This window comes from Crocodylus porosus, unplaced genomic scaffold, assembly GCF_001723895.1.
Source record: "Crocodylus porosus isolate Cpor-Errol unplaced genomic scaffold, CroPor_comp1, whole genome shotgun sequence".
In the NCBI taxonomy this organism is placed as follows: Eukaryota; Metazoa; Chordata; order Crocodylia; family Crocodylidae; genus Crocodylus; species Crocodylus porosus.
The window spans coordinates 3,288,900-3,304,046 of NW_017728923.1; the positions used below are offsets into that span (position 1 = coordinate 3,288,900).

Here is a 15,147-nt window from a genome sequence, read left to right on the forward strand (position 1 = left end):
ACACCCAGAGGAAGGCCTCCACAGCAAATAAAAAGATTGAAATTAGAAGGCTACAGGTTCCATCTGAAACAAGTTTATTAGAAAACATTTCTAGGAAGATAAAAATGTTTAAAATTCCCAATTTCTTCCCCTTCACCAGGTTCAGCCCATTTTCATGGCAATGTGTATAGGTGCCTCAGTAGTTCCAAACAGCTGGGTAGCCATCTGCCATGAAGGAGTAGGTCTTCACATTAGTTGAAGCTCATAAAGCATCAGTGCTGGCTCAAATTTCAGCTTTTAACTTACGGTAAAATCTCTAAGAACAATCTATAAAAATCACAATTCTAGAACAAAATGTAATAGCACAGTGACAGCTGGCTGCACAGCTGGGGGTGGGGCACCCCTTCCAACAGGCCTACATTTTCAGTCTCAGTCAAGTTTCCTCAAATCTGAAAGCCAGAAAGGAGTGTATTAATCATGGAGCAGAATACGACTGGCCAGTTCTAGCCTGTTCACTGACAGCAGTACCATGTGAAGCTGAAATGTAAGTCATGGGGAATAAAATCAGCCACGCTTGCATAAATCTGCTTCTTAAGACAATAGGCCAAATTCAGTCCTGGAAGGAGGGGTGCTGCTTCCTCCCTTCTCATTCAACAGGAATCAGATTGGGGATGAATGTAGGCTATTAGTTTATCAAGTATCAATGAATTTATGGGCTCCAGAATGGAACAAGCAGTTCTACCAGTGCAGAGGTAACAGGATTTGACCAATTTATGGCCCACCTATAGGTATTATCCTTTGTCCCCCTTGATGTCCTTTATCATGTGATCTATGGGCACCCCTAGGCCCGAAGTGGCAGAAGCAGCGTTGGAGAGGCCTCAATCCTGCAAACATGATCTGGAACAGATACGACAACCTCTGAGAGCTTAAATAACAGTACCTCAGCAAAGCTATAGTTAGAAATTTGTCTTTAAAAAGGGAAAGGAGGCAGGTCTCCTGTGCTTGACCAGTGTACCTGAAGTGGAACCTGTTTAACTGGATAAGTACAAGTGAGAGCCTGGACACCTCTATACTGAAAGACTGTTAATGTCTAAAGCAGTGGTTCTCAACTTTTTTAAACTCAAGGACCTCTTGGAAAATGTTAGTGCTGAGCTTTCACTTATTTTTTGACTACAGAAAAATAATGGAACAATTCTTCTGTTGCAAAGAACTCAAAGACCACAACAGATCACTGGTTCTGGCACAACAGATTCCTATTTGAAATCTCTAGGTTTATCTTGTGAATCATGTGATGGTGTCTGTACACCTAACTGCTAATACTGCACAGCACCTTTGCGGAGTATTACTGGTCTAAAGACTCTGTTTTCCCCCTGCAGACAGGGCTTTGGCTCTAGGATGCTCAGTGTGTGAGTGCTGCCAAGTGCAAAAGCCAAATGTGAATAAAAGGCATTAGAAATCTTTCTCTAGGCCTTTGGAACACATCCAGACAGCAACCCCCTTGCTGGGCAGTGATCCTCCAGCCAACTTAACCAAAAGAAACTGTCAGGTTCCCTGGTGGATGATAAATGGGAACAGTGTTCAGGGGAAAGACTAGGGAGTCTTGGTAGTAGGCTCTCTACCAGACAAGGCTCTTCCCAAAAGGCAAGTCCCACCCCCTGTAGAAGCTTTTCTTGATCTCTAGCACGAGATGACCAGCTGGAAGAGTTGGGGAAACTGATCAGAGGTGGGAGGAAAGGGCAGGGGACTTGAATACTAGAAGAGGGCCAAGGAATGGAAAAGGAAGACACAGCATGCTGTAAGGGATTATGCAGAACATGACTCCTTCTGGAGCTTATAAAAAGTGTCTGGGCTCAGGCTCTCCCCTCACCTTTTCACTCAGTGACCATGTCTACACAAGCACCCTGGGGACAAGAAGCTGCAGCATACCTTGGGCCACTGCTGTTCATCCCTGGGGAATGCCTGTGCCACGCGCCCTTTGGTGCACGGCAGTTTACCTTGGATGGGGTAGGGGAGGCTGGGTGCTGGCCCCAGCAGCCTTACATGGGATCATGGGGGAGCTGCAGCTGTGCTCCTGAAGCTGGGAGCTTCACTGGCAGCTGAAGTATGGCTCCGGCAGGCTGGCCCACTTTTTTAAGACATGGGTTTTGTTTGACCCCAGGATCTCCCAAGGTCAAGCCCCACCCCACACATACTGCAAGGTAGCAGTGCAGGAAATGCCTGCATGTGCAGTGCCATATAGCATACATCTGTGCTCATCTGGACAGGGCCAGTGATGAGAACAACCCTTCTTGTAGTGGCACACTCATGTGCATAGGGGAGATTTTTTTTAGAACAGGGCAATGTTCCCCACTTGCAGGGGGAGCAGTGGGAGACCCTGCATCCCTCACCTGCAATCAAAATACATTACCTAGGGCACCATGTTGATATCCACTGAGTCATAAGCTGAAGCTCTCATCCTCCCCAGTGGCTTCCTCCAGATCTCTCGCAGAGCCTCATAGTCTGGCTTCTCCTCGTACTCTAAAGCCATTGCTTGCTGCAGGTAGCTCTGTAGGGCACCTGCCAGACACCAGGAACTTCAGTACAGATGACTGTTTCCAGGGAGCAGCACACCCAGCATTTCTGAACCAGCTGCTAACCACCACCAAAGCCCCCCTCACTGTCAGACAGTTGGAGGGACTTGGCTTCAGAATATATGCAACTTGCCCAAGGTCACCCAACATGCAAGTGGCAGAACTGGGAAGAAAACCTGGTTTCCCACCCCCACATTTGTTTTGCTCATTGGCTCATACTGCCTTCAAAGCTAGGCTCATGAACATTGCCCCACAGTGTGCAGAAGCTGACACAGTGTACACCCACCCTTGTTCCAGCACAAAGGAAATGAGGGAGCCCGAGAGCTGGCATGTCATGGTTCCTCACTCCCACAAGAGAGCAGCTTTGAGCTTCAGTAAGTAACAACTCAACCCCCACTGCTCTGTGCCCCTGTCTGTTCCAAGGCCCTATGCTGTTCAAGTCCATACCTGGAATTGTTTTCCGGACATAGCACAGTCTCAGGAGGCCAGTCACATCCACTCTGTGCCTATAGCATTTGACAAACATTTGGTGATAAACAACAGACACAAGCAGAGGACCCCAGAGCAAGCAGCCTCCAGCCATGTGGGCAGATTAAGGCTGTGCTGGGGTGACTGAATTAAAGATGGCCGAGCCCACTCTCTGGGAGACAAACCAGATCTCACTGTGCATCTGTCTGAAATGCTGGGATAAAGCCTGATTCCACTGGAATCATGGGAGTTAACTTTCAGGGGAATTAACTTTCAGGGGAACCAGCCCTTCCAAGCTGGGTGTCTTGTTAATTCTGACTGGATCAAAGCATCTAAGTGTCCCCTGGGAGTTATGAAACCTCTGATTTCACTTCTTTACTCCCAAGGCCACCCCAGAGTGGTAAGCCATTTCTCCCACCCCAGAGCTCACCTCTTTTTCTGCTCCATCACAGCTTGAACATTGGCCAGCTCATTAGACCAGGGCAGGAAGCCACAGAGCCACTTCAGCAAGCAGTAGCCCAGAGACTCCAGGTCACACCGGCGAGATGGAGCTGAGGGGAGGGGAAAGAACAAAAAAAGTTTACGTATGCTCAAGAAATTCTTTGAGAAAGCAGAGTTTGAGAGATGAGTAAAGAGTAGGGTTATGTGAAATTTTGACCAGTGTTTCATTTCAAAGCTGTTTCAACGTGTTTTGAGCTTGAAACAGTGAAATTGAAACAACACAAAAGGCTTCAAAACAGCTTTGAAAGGAAATAAGGGCACTTGAAACATTTTGAAACATTTTGAGTTTTGAAGTAGGCTGGTGGCAGGAGGTCAGGGAGAGCCAGGACTGCGCTACAAGCAGCTCCACCAGCTCCCTGGAGCTCAGCCCAGCCGCAGGAGAACCAGTGGCAGAGCTGCTTGGACCACAGCCCTGGCTCTGATTACAGTCCTGGCCAGTGGCTCTCCCCTGCCTCCTGCTGCAAGGTCCAGGTCCGTGGAGCTGCAGAGCCTCCCACCTCCAGGCTGTGCTCACCAGGATTGTGTTCCAAGCGGCTCCACCACTGGCTCTCCTGCCACCTCCCACTGCCAGGCTAAGCTCTGTGGGGCGGGCAGAGCTGCTTGGAGCACAGCCCTGGCTCTAAGCGCAGCCCTGGCAAGCACAGCCCAGTGGCTGGAGGCTCTGCAGGCCCACTGAGCTAAGCCTGACAGTGGAGGCAAGGGAGAGCCACTGGCCATGTCTGCAATCGGAGCCAGGGCTGCACTCCAAGCAACTCTGCCACTGACCCTCCACCGCCTCTCACCACCATGCTCAGCTCCATGGGGCTGTGGAGCCTCCTGCTGTGGGGCTGTGCTCGCCAGGGCTGTGCTCCAAGCGGCTCCACCAGCCCCATGGAGCTCAACCCGGTGGCGGGAGGCGGAGGGAGAGTCAGTGGCAGAGCCGCTTGGAGTGCAGCCCTGGCTCTGAGTGCAGGCCTGGCCAGTAGCTCTCTCCTGCCTCCCGCCACCAGGCTCAGCTCCATGGGCCTGCGGAGCCTCCGGCCACCAGGCTGTGCTCACCAGGGCTGTGCTCCAAGTAGCTCCACCACTGGATCTCCTGCTGCTGGGCTGAGCTCCATGGGGCTGGCGGAGCCACTCAAAGTGCAGCCTGGCAGCAGGAGGTGGGAAGAGCCAGGGCTGCACTGCAAGTGGCTCTGCCAGCCCCATGGAGTTCAACCTGCCCTCCCAGCACCGCTGGACTCCTCCCAGGGGCATGGGGCTCTGGATCTACACGCAGGATGACAGGAGGCTGTCACTGCTGCCTGGGGCCAGCAGCAGCACCAGTCTTCCTGGCACTGGGCATGGGCCGTGCCCAGGGATGCAGGCCCCCAGATCACCACATGGGATGACAGGAGGCTGGTGCTGCTGCCTGGGGCCAGCAGCAACAGCCTCCTGTCATCCCGCGGAGATCTGGGGTTCCGCACCCCTGGGTGAAGTCTGGCACAACACCACAGGCTCCCAGATCTGTGTGCGGGATGACAGAAGGCTGCTGCTGCCAGCAAGGGACACCAGTTTTGCTTTTAGCAGTTTGAGGTGCAGTTTTCCAGAAATCCCTGTACCTCCTTGAAACTTGGCAGGTGTCATGCCCTCAGAAGGGGCTACCATCCCTGCAATTTTCATCCTAATCAGGCAAGAAATGACAAAGTTATAGGCATTTTCATGATTCCCCATTATAGCCTTAGGGTGAAACTTTGAAACGCATTGAAACAGGGAAACATTTTTGACTAAACAAAACAGAACGGTGCTTCAAAACAAAATGAAACAAAACACTGTCACTTTGAAATGGCAAAACAGAAGTCGAAACAAAAAGGTGCTGTTTTGCACAGCCTTAGTAAAGATGCATGGCGCAATGCCCCTCCCTCCTGCCCACAAGGGGGCAGCATGATACCAAGCCCTAGAAAGTTGCATAGCTGGAAACCATTTCCTAATGAAGGAGTATTGCCTACTGATTACCATTAGAACTCCTGGGTTCATCCCAGCTCAGCCGCTGACCCGTTTGCAACCTTGGAAGAGTCTCTACACATCTCTGTACTCCAGTGCCCTAACTGTAAAATAGGGGTAAGTAAACCAGGCTCCCTAGGCTGCAGTCTGCTAATATGTATGAGGAATGTCAAGACCTTCGGATGTGATGGCCTGGGGAATGGTAACATGCAGTCAGCGAGCTCTGCTGGGAAACGACAGAAGCCCCCATCTAGGGCTATGCGAAATTTTGGTAGCTATTTCGTTTTGGAGGTGTTTCGAGCTGTTTTGGCACCCACAACACCAAATTCAAATCAAAATGGAAGGCTCCAAAACGTTTTGGAAATGTTTAGGAGAATGAGCGTCAGAGCCAGGCTGAAACAAAAACTAAGAAGAGGGAGGGGAAAGAGGGGGGGGAAGGACTGCTCTGATAGTGACGTCTAGCTCCTCGTTTGATTCCTCAGCTGATTGCTTCCTCCACACCTCTCTGATCATTTTCCCACCAGGCACGGGTCCCTGATCTGTGCGTGGGGTTTCAGCAGGCTGCCACGGCAAACTAGGGCCAGCAGCAGCTGGTTGGTGCAGGCTGTGCTGAGCACTGGGATGACTGTGGTGACGCCACTGACTTCAGCCTGCAGTGGCAGCCTGTTGAAACCTGGTGTGCAGATCCACTTTGTGGAGGGCTCTACCACAAGCCCTCAGATGCCCCAATCACCGCTGCCAGAGCCGGTGAGTGCAGGGCTTTTTTTTTTTTTGGTTGCTTTTTTTTAATAAAAGTTCTGCATTCATCAGCTGCAGAGCATGCAGATGACAGAATGCTGCTGCTGCCAGTGGGGGCCAGTGTCAGCACCCGAGTCTGCCTGGAGCAGCCCACACTGAGCACTGAAAAGAACCCAGTGATGCCTGGAAGAACCCAGCACACTGATCTGGGGTCCACTCCCGCCAGGAGGGCTGAGGGGAATGACAGCATGCTGCTAGCAAGTCATACTAGTTTTGCTTTGAACAGTTTGAGGTGCAGTTTCACAACCTCCCCCACACATATCTCCTTGAAACTTGGCAAGTTTCATGCCCTCAGAAGGGGCTAACATCCCTGCAATTTTCATCTGAATCAGGCAAGGAATGACAAAGTTATAGGCATTTTAGTGATGCCCCATTATAGCCTATGGGCGAAACGCCAAAACAGTGTCGAAACTCTGAAACAGATTTGGTTGATTTGAAATGGGACAATGGTCCAAAACACTGAAATGAACCACTGTTCCTCCGAAACTGAAACAAGACACGGCCGTTTCGCACAGCCCTAGCCCCATCATCTGCGCCTTTTAGCAGTAGATTGGGTGAGGCACCAGTGAGTGTATGGAAGGAAAGTGCCCAGGCCAGATACTGGAGCTAGGCCCTTTCCCAGGTCTAACCCACTTTGGGAAGGGACCCCAGGAAGGTTCTGGTATGCGTTCCTATTCACCAGCACACCCTGTTCCTGGATTTCTACTCCCTACTCTGGCTGGGTTTCAGGTAGACTGGAAACATCCTCATGCCTCCTGCCCAAGTCACTTGGTGGAGCTGCATGGCAGGAGGGAGCAGTAGGTTGGCTGGCTGGGAAGGACACTCCCTAGATGAGCATCAGGAAAAGGGAAACAAGCTCAAGTAGAGGAAGCCACAAGCCAGCAGGGCTGGCACAGCAGAGGTCTTTCCTGCTGGACTTTGCTGCCTAATGTTGGGGCTGTATGATCTCACCAACTCCTTTGTGGCTATCCAGGCTGATGAACTCGATGGTGCCCTCATGAGGAGTCCTGCTGCCTTCACGGTAAGCCACGTGCTTTCCCTCCGGGCAGTATCGGAAAGCGAAGCAGTAGCCTGCCAGAGTGACCTGAGAGACAGTGATAAAGCTTAATGGCTTGTGGAAGGACCCCAGCAAGAGGTAAGAAGGGAGCACTGTTGATCTGGGAAAGCCAAAGAGCTCTCCATCCTCTTACCCCTTCTTCAGGGAGATCTCCAGTGGGAATCAGTGACACCTCCAGGGCATCCCATGCTCTTTCCCTCTCTGGTTTCTTATATAAACAGACTGTAACCCAAGGCATCAGGACCCTTTCCTGGCCTACAAAGATCCTTGGTTTCTGTAAGCAGTAGCTGCACAGGATGCGGGCTCTGCTCCCATTGCATGCGAGTCCCAGCAATTAGCACCCCCTCCCTGTGGGCACAGTGACAGAGCTCCATTTCCACACCCAGGAGCCCTCCCACAGCCTCTGCTCACATGTGGGTCCCTCTGCCCCTGCTGTTCTCATTCCCCACCTGTGTGAGGTCCACTGGGTTCACAAAGATGTTCTCAGCAGCGAGGTCTCCATGGACATACTCGTTCTCATGGATGTACTCCAGGCAGTCTAGCTACAAGTAGACATTAGGACAGGACATCAGAGCCAGGCAAAGCATTTTGGCACCTTGGTTAACTCTATTAGGGGCCTCCAGGCCAACTTTCCCTGGGTACTCAACACCTGGCAGACTGAGAAGAGGGCTCACTAGGTCCAGTCCTTCTCAGCCTCTGCTATTCAGGTGTTGAGGGACAAACCTGAGAAATTCAAGGGCTTCCATTCACTCCCCAACTTCCAGCATCCTTGAGGGTGAACACAGATACACCCAGGAGTTTGTAACTACCACCTCCAGTGCAATCTAACACAGAAATCAGAGACTGGAGCCCAGCTCAGTCCACTGGGCCCTGGTTTGCTAAGTTACAGAGCAAAAGCAGTTTCTACTGACTTCAAATGCTGTGTGTGCGCTACTACTTCAGACCGTGAAAAATGTATTCTGACAGGTCTGTGCAATTTCATTTGGCTCTTCTCTACTTTTAAACATGAATAGCTGGATGTGACTTGGCTTCCTGTTCTCTCTCATCCTATGCCTAGAGCAGCAGCAGACTCAGCATCTGCAGTGCACTGCTCCCAAGCCCAGCCTGTGTGAGAAGCAGCATCCTCTTCACAACCCTACCCCACGTACCAGCCGCACTGCAACCTGGAAAACTGCTTTCTCTGTCAGGTCTGTGCCATCGTCAAGGATGGACTGAAGGGTTCGCCCTAAATCTGGGAACACCAGAAACCTGTGACAGGAGAAAGAATTAATTAACTCAAGTGTTCAGCAATACCCCTCAAGGGTAGTTTCCAAGGTCCTCATGCCACTATTGCCCAAACCTCCACGTAGACTAGTCTCCCTTCACCTCTTGTTTAACAAAGACAAAAATTTCCCTCAAAAATGAAGGGAGAGAAATGCAAACCACATCACGTTTTGCTGAAGCTTCAGCAATCCCTCGCCCTTATTACTGACAGAGTCTTTGAATCAAGATGTTTTCCCTGCTGTGAAAAGCTTACAGTCCAAGACAGAAGACACCCCACCAGGAGAGGAGTGAAGATACAGCAAGAAAAAAGGATCACTGGAAAAAGGAAGAGAGTTGTGACCATATGAACAGAAAAAGGAAAACTCTTCCAAAAAGTAATGGGTATTGTAAAGGCAGCAGTGGAAGGAGAGGGGACAAGGAAAAAGGAAAGGCAGGAGGAAACAAAAGCACCCGGGCAGGTCAGGAAGGGGCTGAGTAGGAAATTGATGCAGAAGACATGAAGCTGAAGCAGCGGGAGGAAAAGTTTTTCACCTGCAGTATTTTGGAACGACTAAATGGAGGAGTGATGATAGAGGTGGGGGTTATAGCCATCACCACTGCATATACTACAGGGTTAGGAGCTAGTGGGAAGATAGCCAGAAAAGGAAGGTATTACAGAGGGGAGGTCACAGGCAGAGCCTGAAGTGGGATGAGAGAAAACAGATCCTAAGAGATGGAGAGGGCAATAGTAATAGATATGCAGGAACCCCTAGCAATGTCTGTCTGCAGTCATGGACCTGCCTCACCTGTAGCTACTTGCATGGAGTCCAAAGCCAATGCAGTTTGGAATTCCCAGCAAAGGCACCAAATGCATCTTCTTCCACTTATCCACTAGGAGGGAGACACAACAGTCAGAGAGTTGTGGCTTTGCTGTGTTGCTGGCTGAGGCACTTTACAATTGCAAAAGCACCCACCCAGCCCTACAGGCAGGAAATGCCCTTTTCTCACAGACCCTTTCTGCACCTGGCAGGCCAGATACAAAGTTCACCCATAAGCAACAGTTAAGCAGACAGCTGGGTGTCAGGTAAACAGAGCTCTAGAGGGAATCACTGATAGATAAGTGGGGACAGATGAATAGCTGCAGGGATGCCAAGTTTTGGCCAGGGAAGGAAAAGATGTCAAGCTCTTCCCACAGCAGCAGGTTTACCTCAGGTGCTTGGACAGGGGGTGAGTGCCAGATAGCAGGCTCTGCATAGCTCGGTCTGAAAGAACAACTCAGGAATGGGGCTCTCAGCAACCTGGGGTTGATGCACCCTAGAGACCATGCATCCACCACCCAACAGGCCAGGGTGCAGGGTAAACATCTGCCACTGAAACCAATTCAAGTCATGGACAGGGGAGATCCTACTGCACACACCAGGGCCAAGTACAAGGAGGTTACTGCACAGGTACTGCCCAGGAGAGCCCGTGGACCTTGTCCTTTCCTGCTTCTGGGACAGGGGACACTTTACACACTGATCAGCACTGGATGCCTTTCAGCACAGACTGATTAACAAACTGATGCTCCCAACTGGCCTTATAAGAGAGTCCCCTGGCTGCTCTGCAGGGATGACCCAGGGACTGGGGGCTCAGCCTTCCAGAAAATAATCCACACCTCCTCCTGGGAGAACTGACCTGTAGCTTTCTTGGCAGCTCGCTGTAAAAAGTTCTGCTCATTGTAGATCTTCCCATTTTTGGCATCCTGGGAGGGGGAAGAGAAAGAGGTGAAATTTCAGTGTTTAACCATCACCATGTACTGTCATACAGTGACAGTACATCTCTGGCAATTCTTGCCTGCTCATCTCAGGCCTCTTCACTAAGTGGGTGAGGATTAAAATCCCTATTTTATGGACATGGAGTGACCTGCCTAAGGTCACCCAGCAGCTCAGTAGCTGAGGTGGAAACAGACACAGGGTCTCTGGATTCTCTGTCCAAGGTCTACTGAACCACACCACCTCCCAGGATCTGGACAGTTCAGCTAGCCCCAGAACAGAGGTCTCAGGACAGAGGGTTCTAAGTGCTACTGATTTGAACACTGCAGGTTAGCAAGTGTCCCAGAACTGAGAGACCTGCAGTTACTTTTGGAGTAAAAGCTGTCACACCAATAGATTATTGAACTGCTTATTCTATGAACTTTCTTGGGCTATTCTGGGCTGATGAAAGGAGTTAAATTCACCAGCCCATTCAGCTACTGCATGAGTATGACTGTAGCTTATAACAGGGAAGTTCCAGCCAGGAATTGCACAATAGCCCAAAACAGGCAGCTCCCACCTGTATTCCAGCCTGTCAGGAAATAGCTAATCCAGCATGGAAGCCTCTTATAGAACTTCCTACCCAACAGAGGTTCCTGCTTAACTGCTGGGTACTGGCCCTGAGCTCTCAGGACCCATCTTTATATACCAGTGGGGATCTGTCCCCACCTGTGTTTGGTACTTCCCTTTTCTTACTGCCCCAAGATACCCAGATGCTCATTCAGAAGCTGCAGAACACAAGCTAGATTAGCTAGTTTAGGAAGTCACATGATAGGAGGTGGTAGCCATTCTAGATCTGCTGGCCCTGCTTGATATCATGAGCCCCACACCCATGCAGCCAGCAATGCTGTAAATCAGCCAGCAGACAATGTTGAATATCAAGCTGCAGAGCCTGTCTAGACTTTAGTGCCTTTCTGCTAGGAACATTTTGGCTGGTGGGATGTGAAGAACCTGTCCTGATTCTAAACCCTTAGCACCAGTTCATACCTGTGTGTCTATACATCCTCTGGCCTTTACTCCCATCGTATCCCACACTCCTCTCTAAGGAATAGGATGGGGGGCTTGGGTCATAGGTAGAAATAATGGGGAGTGATAGCTACTGTGTGAGGGCTTAGATCAGTGATTCTCAATCAGAGTGCTGCAGACCCCCTGAGGTGCTTTGAGATCCTTTCAGGTGTGCCACAGGGTACCTTGCAATGTTAGCACTGATATATATGCAAATATGATTCACAAGACAAACCCAGAGGAATCCAGTAGGAATCCATAGTGTTAAAAACATTCTGACCTGTAAGGTTGAGAACCACTGGGTTAGATGGTTGCTGGATGAATGGTGCTATGGCAGAACTGCTGAATGGAAAAGCCGGTGATGCAGGGAGCAGTGGGGGAGGGCATGTGTGTGTGTGCACATGTGTGTGTTACAGGCATGATTAAGGCTTCTTGGAAACTAATTAGTTCTGCCCAGCTTTGTGGTATTTACCCTGTACCGGACAAGACTCCCCACCAATGCCCTCCCTCTCCCAGATGGTTGTTTCCCTGACACAAAAGGGAGAATAAATTGGTTCACGTTACTGCAAAAGAAGGCCTATCTTAAAACACCTAACTCCCTGTGCATGCTAATCATCACTGCTGCTGCTACCAAAGACAAATTTCTGAAAACCATTAGTTTCCAGAGCCAAGGCAGATGTGAGATGGCAAGCTGGATTCTACTGTGGCTCTTGAATTGTCAGCAATGCTGTCAGCTACATTCCAGCTATAGAGTAGTTATTACTGGGAATGAGGAGAATTCTGAAGATCCTGGCTGGATTGGCAGATGCCGGGATGCTGGCACAGGGCTACAAGGCTAGATTAATCAGCATTTGATTTATAAGCTCACTCTGGAGCTGCAGAGGAAGAGATGGAGAATCTCTTAGTGCTGGGGTCTAAAGTAATTGTCCACACTGAGCACAACCAAGAGCCTGATTTTCAGGGATTCTGAACATCTTCAGCTTCCATGGGACTTCAACAGGATTTGTGGGTGCTCAACAGCTCTGGAGCAAGTGCCAGGATTCCAGCCTTTCCAGTTTTTTACATGGAAAAAACTGTTACTCTTGTAACAACTCAATAACATGTGTTACCTCATTTACCATCCTGAAATCAACAGGACTGCAGAGGGATAACTGACAGTAAATATGCAGCTACTGAGTCTAAACGGCAGCCGCTCTGGAACAGCTTTTCTTTAAATACTCACAAAAATGCAAGGAAAACAGATGCAAGGAGGCCCAGCTTCTATTCAAAACCAAGTAAAATACTCCTAGGGAACTGTACTGGGCTTTTCAGCCTAAAGGAGGAAGTCCAGTCATTTCTTTAAATAAGCGCTACCTGCAGCGATGCTAGTTGCTGCCCCATTATATCTCATAGTTTAAAGGCCAAGGGCATCACTATGATTTCCTGGTCTGAACTTGTGCGTTAAAGCATTCTACAACCGTTTGCCATGGCTTCTGGCAGGATACTAGCCAGTCAGACCACAGGGCCCCACACAAACAGAACACTAAGGCTTATGAACACAGATCAGGACTCACAAGTTTGAGAGAGCATCTTTGCTTTTGAGGACAGGCTCCAGATGCTGACTGTGCTGCGAAGGGATGGAATCAACAAGGTTATGGGAGCATGAGACACAGGTATTTGCAATGCTGGTAGCCCAGAAACTAGCATTACTAAATATACCAAGATGCAATTTGACTCCTATTTCATTATTCTCTGCTTCTTTCACTTCAGGGCTGTGAAAACACTATCTGTGAAGACTTCTTTGCAAGTAGCTATGTGACAATTCCCACGTTGCTTCCAAGGCATAAGACCTTTTTCTTTTTCCTGTCCAAGTCTTGTAAAAGCTCTAAGCACACTAGCATCTAGGCATGGGCACATCAGCAGGGCAGTTTCTTCTTTGAACACAGCATGCAAACAGGAGGAGTCATCCCCAGAGAAAAGAGGGAAAAAGTGTACAGGACAGCATGCCAGTGACAAAGCAGCTCATAGTGCCTCTTGCCTTTTTCTAGAGACAGGAACTTTGAGGTAAGCAGCCAGATTAACATACATAAAAGAAGTGTAGACTCCCAAATTCAGGCACTGGTAGGAACAGGGAAACCCATTTGGACAGTGACGCCATGTTGATATTTATGTAAATGTACCTTTAGAATTCTCCAAGTGTGTTTTGGTCGAAATATAAGATCTTAAACTTATATTTACGAGGTCAGCCTCTGTCATTCACTTTTCACATGTCAGAGCAACCAGAGATAAGGATTCTGGTAGGGAATGAAAGGGGCAGTCTGGGCTACCTAAACAGGGCAAGACTACAGGATCGGGAGTGAGATGGGAGAAGGATGACTATGTCCTTCATTTGTCTAGGTTGCCACTATGCCTATGACTGGTCCTGCCTGCAACTGGGAAGTATTACCATGAGACTCCAGTTTTCATACAGCAATGTATCCGCTCTTCCCCACCAGCCTGAACTTTCAACCCCTTGCCATAGTACAAGGCCACACAGCACCTTCATATATCAGCCCCCAGTTGCCCTGGCTCAGAAGCTTCACAAGTTTCCACTGTTTGTTGTTCTGGTCTGTCAGGATCTCCCCCTCTGGGAGAGGAGCTACCAGGGCATTCCTGATGCGGCGCGGAGATCGAGGACTGAACTTTGCTTCAATGGGGAGACACAAAAAAGATCAAATAGCAAGAGACAATACAAAAAGATGCACCATACCCACACTCAAGCAAAATGCAGCCCGGATTCAAATCCAGAGTTACTCTGAGCAACCTACAGTGGCTTGTCTCCCATTCCCAGGGACTCTACCCCGCTCCCTTGATAAAGCCTTGGATTTCAGCTACTTTCCACCCAGCGGAGGACAGACTTCTCTTACAGTTCAGCCACAGCTCTCTACCTCAGCCAGGAGGTGAGGGAAAAAAAAAGGAACAATAGGGAAGACAGGCACACAGACAGCCAAAACACAAGTAAACCATTTCTGCAGTGCCCCAGCACCAAATAATAGCAATGATATTCCTGTCTTCTTCTCCCACCCCAGGCACAACAGAGCTGAGTAGTACCCTGATTCTCACCCTTGGATGCCACTGTGGTCCCTGGGGACATGGCCTTGGGGCTCCGAGTCTCCTGTCTGGCTGCAGTAAAAGCTGGGACTTTCTCAGGTGACACCCATTCTAGTTTTGTTTTCACAGGAGATGTCACTGGCAGCAATGGCTCCTCCTGCATCAAGGCTGTAAAGAGAAAACAGTGCATAAAGAAATGGGCCCTCACAATACAGTCCACATTATCCCAGTGATGAAAATCATATTACTTTGTTACTAGCATTTTTTATCCATGGCTCTCAAGCCCTTTACAGTTACTGTAGTTTCATGATCCACCCTGGTAAAGTCAACAAATGAGGCTATTCCCACTGTACAGACTGAAAACTTCAAGCACAGAAGAGACAATTGACTTCTCCATGGCAACTGCCTAATGCCCCGAAGTCCCCAGTTGAAACTGTATTTCCCTTCTCCTCTACAAGTGTGTCTGAAAACCAACAACTTGGTACACTCTAGGGTTACCATACATCCAGATTTTTTTGAGCCCTCTGATCTCTGTCCGTGCGGGTTTTTTAGATCTACCCAAAATGCCGGGATTTTGCTGTGTTCCAGGGGTAGGAGCAGGGGGAGTGCGATTGGAGGCAGCAGGGAGCACAGCACTGCAGCTGCAGTGGTACGGGCAGACCCATATGGTACTCCTTGCTGCCTCCATCACCCCCCCCCCCTTGCTCCT

At 49.6% G+C, this 15,147-nt stretch overlaps 1 protein-coding gene across 4 annotated transcripts; it reads right to left on the bottom strand.

Moving 5' to 3' along the window:
* Positions 1–51: 51 nt before the first annotated feature.
* VRK3 (vaccinia related kinase 3) lies at positions 52–15,087 on the bottom strand. 4 transcript variants are annotated; one of them, XM_019539956.1, is made up of 13 exons: positions 14,451–15,086; positions 13,888–14,034; positions 12,923–12,975; positions 10,249–10,315; positions 9,381–9,465; positions 8,481–8,580; positions 7,782–7,874; positions 7,466–7,540; positions 7,227–7,359; positions 3,448–3,568; positions 2,997–3,055; positions 2,387–2,535; positions 52–428 (listed from the first exon to the last, which is right to left on the bottom strand). In XM_019539956.1, the coding sequence occupies exons 1-12, from the start codon at positions 14,626–14,628 to the stop codon at positions 2,387–2,389; spliced, it is 1,260 nt and encodes a 419-aa protein (XP_019395501.1). In that variant the 5' UTR covers positions 14,629–15,086; the 3' UTR covers positions 52–428. The 4 variants fall into 4 exon arrangements, with proteins under 4 accessions (XP_019395501.1, XP_019395502.1, XP_019395505.1 ...); XM_019539957.1 differs by lacking the exon at positions 7,466–7,540 and having other exon boundaries at positions 14,451–15,082; XM_019539960.1 differs by lacking the exons at positions 12,923–12,975; positions 14,451–15,086 and having other exon boundaries at positions 13,888–13,981.
* Positions 15,088–15,147: the final 60 nt, after the last annotated feature.

Coding starts and splice junctions, on each gene's coding strand:
- VRK3 (XM_019539956.1), bottom strand. CDS start 14,628: ATGCACTGTTTTCTCTTTACAGCCTTGATGCAGGAGGAGCCATTGCTG. Junction 10,316..12,922: donor AAAGATGCTCTCTCAAACTT/GTGAGTCCTGAT, acceptor TCCCCCTCCCAG/GATGCCAAAAATGGGAAGAT. Junction 2,536..2,996: donor TGTCCGGAAAACAATTCCAG/GTATGGACTTGA, acceptor GGTGTCTGGCAG/GTGCCCTACAGAGCTACCTG.